This window comes from Micropterus dolomieu, linkage group LG18 (genome assembly GCF_021292245.1).
Source record: "Micropterus dolomieu isolate WLL.071019.BEF.003 ecotype Adirondacks linkage group LG18, ASM2129224v1, whole genome shotgun sequence".
NCBI lineage: Eukaryota > Metazoa > Chordata > Actinopteri > Centrarchiformes > Centrarchidae > Micropterus > Micropterus dolomieu.
Genome location: NC_060167.1, coordinates 5,431,599 through 5,449,581, shown reverse-complemented (window position 1 = coordinate 5,449,581; position 17,983 = coordinate 5,431,599). Strand labels below are relative to the sequence as shown.

General features: G+C 39.5%; 1 protein-coding gene across 1 annotated transcript in view; it reads right to left on the bottom strand.

The window, feature by feature from the left end:
- ptprt (protein tyrosine phosphatase receptor type T) overlaps positions 1–17,983 on the bottom strand; it is a 334,210-nt gene that overhangs the window by 210,622 nt on the left and 105,605 nt on the right. The window contains exon 8 of the mRNA XM_046028632.1: positions 3,759–4,052. Within this exon, the coding sequence (XP_045884588.1) occupies positions 3,759–4,052 (294 nt within the window). The remainder of the gene's footprint in view (positions 1–3,758; positions 4,053–17,983) is intronic.

Sequence of the window (17,983 nt, the reverse complement as noted above, 5' to 3'; positions counted from 1 at the left end):
GTAATTACGCAGCAACTGATATGTCATACACTGTTACAGACAGCGCATTTCATGAGTTTTGGAAGTGCAGGAAAGGACAAAGTCAGGTGACCTTCATCTTCATAATCATATGAATATCATATAATGCCATTTGGTTACCAGACTGACAGGAAATCCACCGACACAAACCTATAGTTTGTTCTGATAAACAGTCAGTACAAACATACACAACATTACACCATTACAGGGACAAAACTTGCACAATGTCACCTAAGTCTAGGAAATATTTGCACCAATAATACAAGTTGGCGTGCAATTAACAAGTCCAAAAACAGTTGTCTACAGTCTGAATTATTGGAGGTATTAAAATAAACCAAATTAAAATGAATGTTTGAAAAAGTATCAGCTTTAAAATGATTATCAGGCCTGTTGTTGAGGCCTGGGCAGGGCTGTAGAAGATAACATTAACAGAAAGGTGAACACAGAAGGTGTGGAAGCAAACACATGTAAACACACACACCAACACTGCCATTAGCCAGCAGGCTTTTGAACATCTGTCATACCTGTCTCCTCCAATCCCATCACACACTCACACACTCAGACACACACACACAGAGCACCTCGTAAATGGTTGTGACAGCTCAAAACAGCGCCACTAGCCTATGAACACATGTTCCTTTCTACTACACTTTACACACAAACCAACACACACACACACCCACACACACACACACACACAGTGACCATCACCTTTGTCCCACTTCACATCAGCCATCTTTGTCTTTGTCACAGTTCGTTCACTTTATTCTCCACCACTTTCCTCTCTTTTCTTCCTCCTCGCATCTTTCTTTCTTTCTTTCCTTTCTGCTCTTCCCTATCTCATCCTCCTCGTCTCCTCCTTGCTGCATATATTCTCCATCTATCTGGAGAACGAATGAATGAATGAATTAAGGTATCTATCTATCTATCTATCTATCTATCTGGTGGCTATGTGTGTGTATGCACGTGTCTGTGTTTGTGCATGTCTTTGAACTGTAGGCAAAGAAAAAATGTGGTGTTGCATTTCATTCATATTCTATCCCTTTTTTTACTGCCAAGTCCATAAAAAGACCAAAACGAATAATGAATTGATCCTACTAACATGTATTTTCTGCGTAGACAGAGCCTGTGTATTCCTTTGTGCCATACAGCTCCATTGTTGTCCAAAAACTATTAAAAAAACATCAGTGCGCCACATGATGGTGACATGTTCCTTTATGACAATGAACAAACACACACACACACACACACACACACACAGTTTTTTGTCAAAAATATGGCATGTAAATTGTGCATTAATCCACAGCTGAAAATAGTCTCCAACAAATGTTTTGTTGCATTGCTGCTTTAGCAACATTTGCAAAAATCAACAGTGGCCAGATGTTTTGAGAAATTACTGAGCCCTTTAATGAGACAAATAAAAAAAATATATATAAAAAATATATAAAAAATATTGGATAATGTCAGCTTTATCATTTAGGATGGAGGCAAAGGGTAGATAGTAAGGAGGTTTACAGGACGAGATTGAGGGGAAAGGTGAAGAGGTGAAAGGAATGAGAGAGAGAGAGTGTGTTTGTTACCACTACTGTTAACACATAATTTTCACCTGCTGATTAGCACAGAGTAATATATTCAGTGGGGGTGGACAGAATAAACCACAAATACAATGACACACACACACGATGAAATAAAAACACAGACTCAATATGCGCAAAATTAGGAACACGCACACAGAGACGTCAAATTCCAATTATTAAACTAAAGTTTCGACATCCTGGGAACAAAAAAAAACTAGAGCCCCAACACACATACAATCACACACACTAGCTACATTTTCTTACAGGCAAGATAAAGTCATCATCAGTAACAGACAGAAAAAATACAACAGGGATGCAGCACTATTCAAATGTACTCACTCCACTATGAATAAAAGGTTAGATGCAGATTGAGTAAAATCTCTTTTCAGACCAGCACCTTCATGCTTTCACCAAACTCTCCTCACTCCCTTTTTCTCATCCTCCCTTTGTCTTACTCCCGCCATCTCTACTCCTCTCAGCAAAAAAAAAATCACTTACAAAGGCTTTTGTCTCTTTTATTCACATCAGAAAATCCTCTTGAGAAAAATGTCTGAACAAGAATGACAAAGAAAAGGTAAAAAAAAAAAAAAAAAAGATAAAGGTGGAATAGAAATGGAGAGATGGGGAACGTGGAAAACAGATAGAAGGGGTGGGGGGTGGGGGGGGGGGGGGGGGGGGGGGGGGGGGGGGGCATGAGAGAACTTTGGTAGAAGGAGGGACAAAGAAACTGAATGAAAGAAATAAGAAAATGAGAGTTCAAAATTGAAATATGAAAGTAAACAAGACACAGGGAGAATAGGGTGTTAACAGGAAAGGAGAATCGGAGGAGACAAGGAAGGACTGAGCAAAGGAACACAATTGTGAGCGAGGAGAGAAAAGGGAAAGAAAAAGAAGGCAGGGAAAAGGACACAAAGAAGTAGAGTGAATGAGTGATAGAGAAAGAGAGCAGAAGAAAGGAGTATGACGAAATGGGAAATAGAAATAGGGAAAGAAACAAAGAAAAAACACAATGAAAGCAATGAGAAGAGAGGTTAAAAGGGGAAGAATTAATGAGGAGAGAAGAGAAATGTACTAACTGAGTACAGGCTCAGTGACCACAAACGATCAAAAAAAGGAAGATGCAAAAAAATCATGGTGACCAAAACAAAACCTAATATGTGGTCATGTTTGACAGGTGATGTGGAGATAGAGATGCACTTCCTCCTACAAAAAAAGTCTACATTTTATCATCACATTATTTTTCTATCTTAATTGACTTGTGTTTTTTTAACAACATAATTCTTCTGTTTATGATCATGTTTTTATTTTCCATTTGCTTTGGCAATGTTAACGTCTGTTTCCCATGCAAATCAAGTCAAACTGAATTGAAGTGAAAAGAACAAGTGTGACTAAACAAAGACATCAATAGCAAACGAAATGGACGAAACAGTTTGTCGATGAAAAAAGAAAGAGGAAGGAAGGAATAAAGGAAGTTCACAAAGAGGAGTGGTGATGATTACTTCCTACTGGGTTATCTAGTCATCCCCTCACACACACACAGTCCATCAGAGACCTGATGGGCTGTCACTTTATCAAATTAACTGCCACTCTTTGTGTCCTTACACTCCCGCTGGGATCCTCATTATCAGTCATGATTGCCCGCACCTAACCTCCCCCATCTTCTGCTCCTCCTCACGTCCTTTAACCCCCGCATTTCACCTCTCCTTCATCTCTGGGGCACATTCTTGATATCTCAATTATCATCATCTTTGATTTGTGCTCTCGTTATCAAGAAGAAATAATTGGGGGGAAAAAACTCATTTTTTTCCTCTCCTTTTGCTCATCTTCCGTCTGGCCTCTCTGTCTGCAGATCGAATTAATCAGACCTAACTTTAACCATACTCAAACCATAGTTAATTTGCCTTTACTACAATCACCCAATAACATTCAACTTGACGAGTGAGTTGAGTTTTCAGTTCACACTTGAGTAAAGAACATGAGCATGACCATCCTGGAGTCATCCTCAACAATAGAAGCAAGACAAAAAATGAGCCAAGCAACTATCACAAAAAAGATAAGTAAAAGAACAGGAAACTTAAGAGGAAATCTAAAACTTAAAGTAAAACCTAAAAGAACGAAAGAAAGAAAGCTTGAAGACAAAAAGAATTAAAAGTTGTCACTTACCTGCACATTTAGTCCTGGTGACCAGCGATGGCCCCGGAGGCCCAGTTCCTCCCTCCCCAGGTCTGGATAGGAGAACCTTGATCTCATACTCCACATCTGGGTCCAGATGCCACAGTTTATAGGTGGGGGAGTCCACCACGTGGGTCTCCGCCCAGTTCCCTGAAGTGGTGCGGTACTCCACCTCCTTCAGGATGATCGGTCCATCGCCGATGATGCTGTTGGCGTTCGGTTTGATCCAAAGGTAGGTGGCACCAACAGCAAGAAGCTCAGGCGGAGCAATGGGAGTGGGTGGAGCTGTGAAATGAGAACATAGGTGGTTAGTTAAGTGTAGATTCAGATTTTTCTTTGTTAAAGGTTAACTAAATCAGAGAATATTCTATTGAAAAACATGCAGTTCAGTCTCAGAGGCAATCAGAAAACAAATACATCACCGTGTTTTGCCTGTAACTGTACCCCCATCTGAGCTTATCACTGTTAAATTCGAATATATTACAGGACTCATCTTCCTCAAAACTATATTAAAGTCATCAGTGATGCCTATGTGTGTAACACTCAAACCAATGCATTAATGTTGTAGAACACAAACACTCCCTTGGGCTGCTCACTGTAATTTTCAGAAATAACACAATTTGAAAAGCATTTCATTAGTGGGGTTTTTTGTACCTCTTATTTTCAAAGATATTTTCAATTTATGGATTGATTTCCCAAATAAAAATCGATAAACATGATGAAATAAGGTTAAAGGTCCAATGTTTTAAAAACGGATATTTTTTCAAGGCTTCGCACTCCATCAATCTCAGTACAGTCTGTTATGAATGCATCAATAACCACTGTTACTCGAGTCAGATACTAACATTTTGCATTGTGTTGTTAAACCTTGGACCCTAATAGACCTTTGGAATTTGTTGCTGTTATTGTGTTAACGAACCAAATGCCAATGTGATCGAGGAAGCCTATTTTGCCATCACAGCCACATGCTGTATGTGACTACACCTACTACTAGTAACAATGTGGAGGCTTACCTTTTGCAATGAAAACAGCAGCCACTAAAAGCTCAAAAAAGGAGATGTTTTACAGAATGAATTCTCTACCTGTAGCACTAATCCATCACATTGTTGTCATGCTGCTGACAGCTACTTTGCCACTAGACTTTCACATTATGCTACTTTAAAATAATGGCCTCTGTCAAGCCTAAAAGCATAGGATGTTTTATTACTCCCGTTTTTCCTCTTCTTTTTCAAAACTAAACTCAAGACAACAGCTTCTTTTCAAAATGAGAATAAAATCCATATGAATAGTGGGACCTCATTGAAATGATACATAAAATGTAAAAAAAAAAAAAAAAAGTTGACTTCTGCTCAACCCTAAATCCACAAGCCAATACTGACACTCTCCACTATTTGTGCATGGATGTATGTGAGAGGAATTAAAATAAACAAATGTATTCATTTACATCCACTGTGTGAGCAGTGTTTGCTTCCTCTCCACTGATGGTGGTAAGACCAGGTGATAACATATACCCCTGCACAAGGCTTTCTGAATCTCTGTATTCTCTCTACAGCAATGAGAGGCAGACTTATTGGTGTTAACAAAATGACGTCAACACAAAGCAACTTGAAGCTGAAACACACTCATATGTTGAAGAGCAACATGAGCAGATGGAAACAATGACACAGATATTATTTGGAGCCTTTCTATTGGTCATCAGACTGCCATTAAGAATCCTGGTCATCTGCATAAACTATGTTAATAACCATGAACAGCTCCAACAATTCTGACCGTCCCAGGATCAGCACCTTGGACAGCAGTCGTAACACACAGCAGAATGATGTCGAAGATCAGTTTGACAGAAAATATGTGAAGATGCTAACTAGATTGGGCTGACTTCTTCATAATCTTGAACCTTTATCACAGTTTAACATAATGTTATTTTAGGTCAGTTGTGTTTAGTTCTCACATAAGTAAATTTTTTAAGGCAAAAGTGCACAATTTACTTAAATATGCACTTAGCTCTCCAACATGTAGAAGTTGAAAATCTCCAGTTTTTGATGAAAATAGTTGTCTGTTAAACATTTATTTCACGCTTCTCGCTAGAAACGATCTAATAAATAAAATGCAAGAACCACTGCTTCTCAGAATCTTTACATTTGAAGCATATTTGATGGAGCAGACACATTGTTTTAAAGCATCTTTTGCAGTTGCAAAATTAAATTCACTTTAACGCTGTTTCATTTCTATTATCACACCAATGCCCAGCAAACCAGTGATATTATTATTCATCAATCATTGATCCTCAAAAAGAGCAAAAGAGGCATTATAATATCACAGACTCCATAAAGTAATGATACTAATAGGTCATTTCAAAAAGAAAAGCATGCATGATGAAGGGCCATTCAAACATACCATGGTACTTCATACTCCATACAGTAAGCTTTTCATCAATTTCAGATTGAAGTCTAGGTTTCTTAGTATTAATGATTTTTTTTCTCTATGACAGGTGCTTTGTCAGTTGACAGCTACTTTATGCAAGCTAAGAATAATGGTCCCTTTCCTCCCGCTGTCTAAAAGCAAAGTCCTGATCTCACTCTGCAAGTTTTTACTTCCCTCAAGGCCCTATTAGAATATGTATGGTGGCTGCGGGACCGATGAATCAACTGTCACTCACCGCACGCTCATCCATCTAAACTATATGGAGGCTGTGAGTTAGTGTGTCTCTGATTCTGTGTGTGCATTCGTGAGTGCAGTGACAACAAGCATCTCTATGTTTGTGGGAGAGAAAGAGTTATGTTCATTCACGAACCACTGTTCTTGTGATGAAGTACCAATAATTTCCTTCAAAAAAATAAAGAACATTTAAAGAAATAAAAACAAGAAAATAAATTATCCTCATCATCCTGAAATACAGAGAACAATTTTGTCAATGAAGGCTTTAGTTACTTACTTAGATGTTCAGTTTCCTTTTCATTTTGTGTGTCTCGTTTTGTAAATGGTTACATCTCTGTCTTAATAAAAGAGCACTTCACTTTTTCCAGGATAGTTTTAAGAGTGATTCACTGGAAGGAGACATAATGGTCTCATCCTGTTGCAATTTTATTTACTTGTTTAGAACAAAGGTAGATTAACAAACTCGTAGATGTGTTTCACATGTAAATGTGCTGCTCAAAAAATTATTTTTAAATCTGAAGCAAAGCAACACAGACTGGTCAGATGAAAAATAAAGTACACATAGTGTAGTTTGTTATATACCACACATCCAAAATCTTCCTTTTTGCTTCAAACAACCTTCCTTAAACAGCAGCCCAGCAGCCAACTGTGTTTTACAACTGCTTTAACAGAGACTCAACTATTCATTAACATCATTTATGTTCAACATCTTCTCCTGATGGGACTGAAGAAAGCGCAAGATCATTAAATCTCGACTCCTGCTGTTTCCTCCCACCATCCCTGCCTCTGCCAGCTCGTTTACAGCAGAGAGTTACAGAGGCCTCCCAGTGACACACAACCTGGTACATATGATGACATGGGGGGAGCACACACACCCTTACAAACAGACACACATACCTGTACCTACTGAATGTATATGAATGCAGCCACACAGATTGAAGCGCGGGCTTGCATGTACATGTACAGAAAGATTCATGTACTTGCACATTCACATTTGGAACTGGAGGCTAGCCCAGAAATGAAGACACACACCCACTATAAGCACAGAAACACATTTTTACACACAAATGCATCCATCTGCACAAACACACACACACACACACACACACAAACACACACAGTATACACACATTCTCACATGTAAACATCAATAGTATACAGAAAGACTTATTGCTAATCAACTACAGCTGGCCTTCATGCACTTGCGCTAATGAAGTGTGAGAGGAAGGATAAAGGACAAGATCCTTCATGGAGGGAGTAAAAGAGGGAAGGCTACGGGATTGACAGGAACCATGGGTATTGGAAGAAAGATTTGGTCCAGAAAAGGGAACAAAAAGGTGGAAGAAGGAGAAGAAAAAATGACAAAAAGAAGGATGAACTGGAACCAAAACGGAGGGAGTAGAGGGTGCTTGGGGGGGGGGAGAGTAAGGAGGATGAGGTGAAGGATGAACTGAACAAGATAGCTCCAAACTTTGCTGCATTGCTGATCGTTTGAGGAATACAGTTCAGTGTGTGAACTGTCTGTGCAGTGAGTAAACCTCACTCCCCGACACCTTGAGACACGCACTGGCGACTGACGCCAGAGCCTATGGGCTTTAACCTCCTTGTCAGAGTGACCGCCTCCCGTACCTGAGAACGCCAGTTCGACTCCAGATCATGCAGTACGTACGCGGGGGCAGCCGGTTACATTAGCATGCAGGTTAACAATTCGTCTGCTTTGTGCTATGCCTTAAATAAACTTTATTAAGGAATTAAAAAACTAGGGTTATTGTATGCACCATTTAATCTTTTATATAAAAAGCTTGTTTTGGATGCATTTTCCAATACACTTTTCAAACAATGCGCACTACAAAATAAATATTGTCCACAGCACTCTGAATCACTCAGAGCCCAGTCTGATACATTACTGAATATGCTTGACAGCCACACCAAAAGCTGAGTTGATAAGGATGCACAGTTTTACATTTATTAGGTAACCCAAGGTCTACATTATATTTATTTTGTTTCATTACAGACAAACTGACTGGCACTATGCAGAAAGTATGGTATGTGGCTTGAAGGACACACAATGTGTCTTGATTTAGGCCGATAACCAATAGACTCATGTAGAGAGAGGTGAACAACAACCTTATCTGGACACTTAAACTGGGGTTAAATATCCCCAGAGATTAGATTTGGTGTTGGCATTCTATTTATTCACACGTTGTATGCTGGCGCTGTATCTCCTCGGCCGGGATCAATAAACCATGCTGTAAATCTTCAGTCTTCGAAACTTCTTCATCACACCTGAACCTAGCTCACAAGTAATGGTATAAGTCAGATAATACATTCCCGGGTGTCCTGATGCAGAACGTAATCCAAAGTGTTGCTTTTTTTTTAATAGCAAGACACTTTGCGGTGCATTACACATATTTCACAAACACCAAAAACTATTAGTTGGAGGTTTTCAAAGAAGAGAGAAAAGAGTTTGCAATTGCAAAAAAAAATTGATATTAATAGGAACTAGAAGAGACAAGATGTCTGCAGGAGACATTCTCCCACAGTGTTTTGTCTCTGCAGAAGCCACACTCACACTGTAGCAAAAACAAGTAGGACTCATGAAGTTTTTAAATGGGATACAGCAGGAATACAGCACTGTAACTGTGGGCCAATAAAGACTTCTGTGTGTTGTGTGGATGTGTGTGTGAGTATGTGTGTGTGTGTGCGTCTGTGTGTGTGTGAGAGAGAGTCCTGGCCCCATAAAAGGTTTTATCTTGTGTATCCTGGGGCCTTGTTGTCAGAAGACGCATCACGCACTCAAAAGCGACCTGTGTTACTACACCCTGAGGAAACAAAGTATATGGAGCTACTTTTTTACTGCACTCTTTTACAATCCCAGCATGGTGAAGACGGGTCATACTAATGTGTGTATGTGTTTTTATGTGTGTGTGTGTGTGTGTGTGGTTAAAGGATTCCTTTCTGAAATTAAATCAGTATAACTTTGGGGATAAACTTATGCTATAATATAAAAGTAAAATACTAAAGGATGATGTACTGTAGAAAGAAAAGGAAGAGAGAGAAAGAAAAGAGAACTTGAAATTATGTTGGGGAAAAAAAGGAAGTTAGTGAGGTTGGAGATCAACATCCTAGATCCAAACAAAAGTTAAAGGGGGAGAGAGAGTGTCAGAGGTGGCTGATTGGATTCTTCCAATCTAAATGGATCTCACTTCATGTCACTGTCTGCTTCTCCTGTCATCCAGTGTTAAAAGGGTAAAGAAAAATGGGGGAAAAGGTGAAGATCTAGGAGTAATAGTTGTGTTGACGGTTATGTTAGTGTTATCACCCTTCTCGGCTGGCAGTTTATAATATACCTTATATTGTAGGTGTGTTTGATTATTTCTGCTTACGTGTGCATTTGAAAAATCCAAAAGTGCCATAAAATCTTTCCGAGTTCTGTCGTGTTCACTGAATTGGATTCAAGGATATAGAAGAGTGTGAGTGTGTGTGAGTGAGATAAAGGAGGACTAAGCCCACCAGAGAGGAGAGAAAAGACATCGCCCGGGGTGGCAGAAAAGATGGAAAAAATCAGCTGCACCAAAGATGACAAAATCTGTTTTTCTCCCATTGTGTCTCGCAGTGGGGAGAGAGAGTAATGATGGTCAGGATGATAATAGAGAGAGGGGGTTCTTCGTTTTCCTCTTGTCAATGTACTGCTTCCGTTCCAGTACTTCTCTTACAATTTTTTTTTTTTTATACGTGCTGAAGGCAACCTCATTCACAAATTTTCTGGTTTGAAAAGTAACTTTAATCAGAGGACAATTAGATGGTAATTTAAAAGGATAATATGGCTTTCCTCCTCTCTCTACATATTTGTTCATTTTAATCTCTTTCGTCTTTTAATCTTTCTACATGTTGCTGTCTTATCAGTAATTCCAGCTCTATTTCGCAGCTCCTTGAACTCAGCAGTTCAACTTACAAAATACACAATCATTTGTTCCTCTATCCACATCGGGACGTCTCATTGACATAATGCATTACCTAGCCCCTTACCCTAACCTAATTGTAACCTGAACACTAAAACCAACTCCTAACCCTCAAAAAGCTGTCTCTACCAATGGGGACCTCAAATTCCCTCAAGTGTCTATTGGTTAGTGTGCATTCGGGTTAAAGTCCACACCGGGATACGGAAAAAGGAAACACACACGATATGATCACTTAAGCTCATTACGTGTTAATGATGCATGCTGTGTATTTGAGTGGAACCAATTTATATTTGGATATGTTTTAGAACAAATCCCTGTACATCTGTTTTGCAGAAATGAAAACAAAAAATATGGTTCATAATTCAATACTTCTATAATATAGAGCACCAAGTGTTGTAATATTGTCAACCCATGGCTCATGTTATGGCTTTGATTTTGAAAAGGACCATAATTATGTAAATTATAGTGCCATTTTGTTAGAGTTGGAGTCACTCCTAACCTGTAATTTTGGGAAAGCACTGCAAAGATAGTAAATCTTTTTTCCATAACTTTGGGAAAAAAATTAACAGGCAGAGGTTTCCCGACTTCACACATTTCTGTCAATTATTATGTCTGGTCATGCGGACATGAAATAGACAAAATATTAGAAAATGCAAACGTTCATGATGTTGGAGATTTAAAATGTTCTTCCACCAGGTGAAAGCCTGGAGGGGATCATGTTTGGTTGTGTATGTGTGTGTGCATCTATCCACAGCTAATCTCACATATTACTGGACCCATCAGCCTTAAAAAGCAGAGATCTGCTCTCTACTGAGTGCACCGTTCCAATTAATTTGGTGCATTTTGAAATAAAAAACAAAATGGTCTACTTCAGAATGCTGAATGAGGAGGTCATACAAGTACCATCATTTCTTCATCCATAAATCACTTTTGTCATACAGATGTAAAAAGAATAACAAATTAAAATTTCCAATATTTTGACTGAACAACTGTTTTGCGCGTGAATACCCTACACCTAACATGCCTGTGACCTGAGAGCCTGGCCCTGCATGCTGTAAATTTTGTATTCGGATGTTCCTACCTCACCTTGTGAGTGCACTCTACCTGAGGGGTAAAGGTCTGACTCACCCGTTGACTCAATATATAAAGCACCCTGCTGACTAGCCCCCGCATCATCCTCTCCGTCTCCTGGCTTTGTTAACGGGCAAAAGGTGAGAGGTGGAAAAGTTCCTACTTCTGCTGAAATTCGACGAAATAATTTTTAATCCTTTCAGGATTGTATTGGTGTTGATTCAATCTGGTGCTCCAGCTCATCCCTCTCAATCGTTGTCTCTCACCAGGTGTGTCGCATCAGCAGGTAAGGGCCAGAACCCTCCTCACATATGTGGTGTCACTTCTGACCTGCACTCTCTTCCTTCACACAACCTAATAACAAAATAAGAATTATTACTCACTCTTTACTTCTTTCTGTCTTTATTTCTGTGCAATCTCTCAGTGTTATTTACCAGCTCAGAACTGCTACTGACTTTTATATAAACACATTTCTCCAAGTCCTGGGGATTGAGTGCTTTCAGTATGCTGAGTGTGTGTGTGTGTGTGTGTGTGTGTGTGTGTGTGTGTGTGTGCGCCTGTGTGTGCATACACCTGTGAGTAACACACTTCATACTCCCTCAGGCCTGTTACTTGGTATAAAGAATTCAGCACTTTCACGCAAACACACACATGCACACACAGTGGCACTTCTCCACTGCCTGGTCACAAAGAATATTTTAATCAAAAGACTCACAGCACAATGACACAGCCTCCATCTATCACAGAGGATAGACAGGAAGGAGGGAGGGGGTAGACAGGAGAGAAAGAAAGAAAAAAGAAAGAGAAAGAAAGAACTAGAGATGGATGTATGGGGAAAGCAGAGTATATTTTACACCCGGGGAGGGCCAAGAATCATGGGAAATAAGATCTGATTGCCTACTCCTCACAGCAAACTCACTGTGTCATACACCTGTTACCTCTTTACATATACATATACACACACAACACTAAGCACAAAAACTGAATAATGGATGCAGACACACAAAAACATAAAAAAACAGACATGTGAAAAAACACAGATGAATAAAAAAAAAAACATATGCCATAGCATGCACACACTCACACACACAGACAGGCACACAATCAGTCGGCACTTCAAGCCATCTGAGTCCACTTCTAGACAGAAAAATCTCATTGGCTTCACTCCCATGAGCCTCTGCTTCCTCAAAAAAACTCTTGGAACAGCAGAAGAATAGTTAAAGCTGTGCAGGTTTGCTTTGACTTGACAAACTGACACTGCTCAGTCAGTGTTGCCAAACTAATACTTATTCTAGTTATTTAACCTCTTTAACCTTTCAGTTCTCTCACCTTCACCTCTTGTTCCAGGACCCTGGTATTACCCATGATGCCTCAATGGCATCACTTACTTTTCGATGTTATTAGTTATATCTGTGCGCCTATGACATATCAAAATGCCTACCATGAAATAAGCCTAAACACAACCAGCTTGGTTGGTTCTGCTTCAAGCAACTCTGGTGTAATTCCTTCCATTCTTCGATGCTACGAGTTTTGTGCAGGCATAAACCACAGATGCAAACCTTTTTTAGTTTTATAGCAAGTAAAATCAGGTGTGGTTTATTGGTGGTATGCATAAAACTCAGAACAGCTACAGACTTGTGTGATATAAGATTATAATGAAGGCAACTCAGTAATTGTGTGATACAGGATGTGTAGTCCTTTTCCACTGTTTCAATTGCCCATCTCTGCTGCAGTATTAGTGGTTTCACAATCTTGTAACTCATATTTATTTCTTTCTAAACATGGAATGTGAAGCTGTCGTTTGAGAACGACAGCAAAAATAGCAAAGCACCTTATGTAAAACTTGTGTCATCTCACTTACTGATTTAGGAATGTGGCTATCTTATTATTACTGTCAACAATTTTAAAGAGATGAGGGTTACAAAATGTGTCTCATCTTTCCATATTAACCAAACTACGAGTATGAATACAGCCTTTGATTTTAATCCTATTTCCCCAAACTTGTGAGATTGTGTCACATTACCACATCAGCTCTGTCAAAGTGTCCGTGAACAAGACAGTACACATCTACCTGCTCGCTTACTCTAAGCTGCTGAGGATAAAAGTCCCAGATAGAGTCTCAGCTCTGAAATGTGAACACAGACAGAGAAGGTGGGAGAAGTTGAGGGTAATGGAGTAATGACAGCAAGCAAGATCCTAAAAGAGACACTGATCTTCTTAGTGTCATAAAAAATAGTTTTTAATGAAATTAGAATTAGTCTTAAATCTGTCAGCTTCACAGGAGTGAAACAGCAGGACACTCACAGTGGACACATCTCTCCCCTTACATACAGTAAGTGAACACACTTGAGATGAATGAGATGTTTGTAGTGACAGAAATAGCTGATGAGACTGAACTTGTCAGCTTTGGCTTCTCCTCTCTGGTTTGGTTCTTATTTCTGTTTTCTGCTGGTTCTACATGATCTTTCTTCCTATCTTGCCTAATTTTTACTTTTTATTTCCATCCTCCTTTTCTTCTTGTTCATCTTCTTCCATTGTTTTCTCGCTTCTTTTTTGTTCACTTCTCCTGTCGTACAATGTAAGTTCAGCTTTCTTTACTTCCCTACTATAATCTTGTGCTCCACAGTCTTTGGTTTCAACTTTTAACCTCCTCACTGCATCCTCCCCTCTCTGCTCCCCTCAGTTCTTTCTGACCCTCTGTCTACTTCTTTTCTACTTTTTTCTTTCCTTTTCTCGCCCCCAGTCCTCCTCCTCCTCTACTAACTATACCTGTTCATGCATTACTTATATTTCTCTTCAGAAATTCTTTGTGAAGTGTCCACTTTCTCTGACCCACACACAAGCACACAGGCCGCTGCACATGAAAGAGCAATGGACATGGAATACCAACAACATGACAAACCGTCCGGCACATACACAACACATACACACACACACATCCCCTAAGGCAAGCCCTAAGGAAGCGGTTAAAGAGTCAGGTGGAGTGTACACTGTATGGTTGTATGCTCCCCCCCCCACACACACACACACATTCTTAGACACATACCCTGATGTAGGCAGATAAACCAACTTGCACACACTTAAAATTCAGGTTGGTTCTTTCAGGTTTTCTTCCCCACAGAGCAAATATTTTCCTTGTCTCACCTTGTGTATATTTCATTATTTTGTGTTATCGTTTTTTCTTGCAAGTAATGTATGGCATCAATTATATCAGTGTAATAACATAGGGGTTGGTTACATCATAATCATCACTATGTTTTTCTGAGTTTCTCTTTTTAACAAAAACACTGTTCTCACTCTATTTGCGGTAGTTTGTACTCAACACTTGCGGTAGATGTTTCACATTTAAAGCCCCCCAATAGCCTATGGGCATAATCCATCTCAAATGACTCAGCTATTATTTTACAACCAGCTTTTATTTCAGAATTCACTGTGAGACTTTAAGATAACCCGAGCCTTTAAAAATAACTCATTTAAATATTATGCTAAAGGTAACTGTGACTTATGAATGTTTGACATCTTTTATGTGTGACTTTTTAAATGTTTGACATCTCTTTTTGGAATAAAACCTCTCACTTGGAAGTCAAATTGGAAGTTTTTTATAAATTGGAGGTTGTGTTATGTTCACATCTAGTGGGAGTTCATAGCGTCAGTGGGCTTCCACAGATCTGACACAGCGGGCTGAGCTGTCCACTTTACTATTGATTTCCTTATCAGGGAACAGACACATAGAAGATGCCAGGAATGAGCCTTGGGCAACAGAAAGCTCTATGGACAAACACACACATACGCAGAGACACACACACTCACACTCACAGACACTTAGACACTGCAGTGGTACTGCTGGGTCTAATTCTTGGACTACAATCATCTTTATGACCACCCAGGGAGACTTAGAAAGATGTAGCAGTATTCCTGGTGAACTCACACACACAACCCACACACACTCTGTATGGTATCCACAGTGCACTGGCTGACAGTGGCTCTCCTGGATCTCTGCTACGCCCCACTGAGTCTTATCTCTGACAAACAGAACACACACACATTTGCTGATGCCCAAATGCCCATACACAACACACACACACGTGAATGCAGATATACAGCCCAAATACAGCCCACATTCATACTCCCAGAGCTACAGACATGTCAGCATGCAAGCTTGCTCACTCCCTGATACACACACTCACACACACAAGCAGAGCCGGGGGTATGGTTGAGACCTTGTTGCCTTGGGGCCTTGACTGCATCTGTTCGACAAGAGCCATACAAATGAGAAACGCACAGGAGCAGAGAAAAACATCTGTGTGTGTGTGTGTGTGTGTGTGTGTGTGCGCGTGCGTGCGTGTGTGCCTGTTTGTGTAAACTTTTCTGCATCTGTGGGTATCTGGTTGTGATACTGAGTGTGTGTGTGTGTGTGTGTGTGTGTGTGTATGTGTGTGTGCGCTTTCAGCAAACATGTAATTCAAGGATATCCTTTTTGTCTGATCAAATGAGAGTGTGTATGGGCATGCATGTGAACATTTGTCTTCTTACAAATGTCAGTGCACCATTTTCTGACTTTTTCAAAATAAAGAAAATGTTTTCTCCACTTCTTTTTCTTCTTGTTTCTTTTTATATTTTTCCTCCATTTGTATTATAACAAGTCCTTCTCTCCCATTTCGTCCAGTAAAGGTAACGTTTTTCTCATGACAGTGAGAAAATCTGTTGGTGCCATTAATGCAAGGATATGTTAGGGCAGAGGTTGTGTTCACAACAAATCACTGTCACTGTGTGTTTGCTTTAACATATACAGTGTCAACTATAAGGGAGCAGTGAAGTGAGACAGAGGTGTGAATATAGCGAGAATGAGGAAGTGAGGAGATGAGACGGAGGGGAAGATGAAAGTGGAGGTGTGAAGTCGAGCATTATATTTAATATATCTTCAGAGCATTGTATTTAATATATCTTCCTTTCTGCCTTTTTACTTCAGTTACTTTCTACCTCTGGTCTTTCAGATCTTTCAGACAAAGGTCTAGGACAAGTGAAAGTGGAAAATTTTTTGAGTCTACTTTTCTACACCACACAACAGAATCATTAAAAACAACTAAGATGATTGTGGTAATCCATGCATTGTGCTATCTTTCCATTTTCATTTCATTGCTAGTTGTGTGAAACTCCCCTTTTCACACTCTTTATTAAGCTATTCTTTCTTTTCTCTTCAAGGTTTACTATAAAAGTACTAAGCAATATAAATACTATTGTTCTATAGAAATATTTTTCTTGCCACTGAGTTGTGCTATGATATTTTAAATTTGCTGTGTTGCTTGTTGTGCAGTCAAAGTTGTTCTGTTTTCTTTGATGAAATCAGCATTACCAATAAAATGTGTTATTATTAAAAGAGTATAGGCCAGAGGACTAGTTACTTTACAGAGTAATATTTTGGCTTGCACTAGATAGTATGAATGTAGATAGACAACATGCCACTTGTGTTACCCATTATTCTAAAATAATATTAAGCAATAAGTAATTTGTGTTATATATTATATGCCAGAGGTCACTAATAGGCGGACCGCGGTCCGGATCCGGACCCAGCCGCTGTCTGGACCGCCGACCTACAGCCGATTTATTAATGAGACTTACTACCTCGTGACAGAGAGTTTCTATTTTAACCCGCGCAGCTTTTCTAGCATTTACTGTACTGCTTTAGAGGCCCTGGAAACTCACAGACCAATGTGCTTCAATCGTCTCATGTGATGCTGCTCAGCCAATAAAATCTGTGCTTTCCAATGCTTGCGAGTCGAGTCCACGAGATTCACCAGAGACGTTTTGGAAACACACAAGAATTGAGCAGACGAAAGGGAAAAGCGATTTCACATGGCTTTTATTCAAGAATGTACAGATTTTTATATGTACATTCCTCCCACGGGCAGTTCAAAACCAGAATATCTAATATAACTCCAATGCTAGCTGGCAGGACAAACTAGAGCTCACGTTTTTCACTGAACAAGAGAAAGTAGGAGTGGTAGCTCTGTAAGGGAATGAAAGAGAATATTATTATTATTTATTATCCCTCCAGTTTGATGTGAAAACTGACTGAAATTTTATTTGATTTGACAGTCCGTTTTTGACTAAAAACATATGTTGATAGAACTATTTATGGTACTGAATGATAACGCAAGTTAGTCGTTTTGATGTTCCGGACCTTTGCTTCGGGAAATTTTCTGTAACTGGACCTCTTTGAATACCCCTGTTATATGCCATCAGAATCATGTGAACGATGCTACGTAAAATGGCTTTGAGTAAAATTGTCAGTACTTTTACTTTTGAATGAGTATTATTCTATTGACGCATTGGTGATTGGTGCTTTCAAATACAACTCCTCCAGAAGGTTGCTAGATTGATTCCGAACATTTTATTTCAGCTGCTTTTTTCAGTTAGTCAGCAAGGAAGACATCATCTGTTCGACTGGCCAGTAGTGTCGTGTCAGATTAACATGCATGCATGAGCACGGGGAACGCACACACACACACACACACACACACACACACA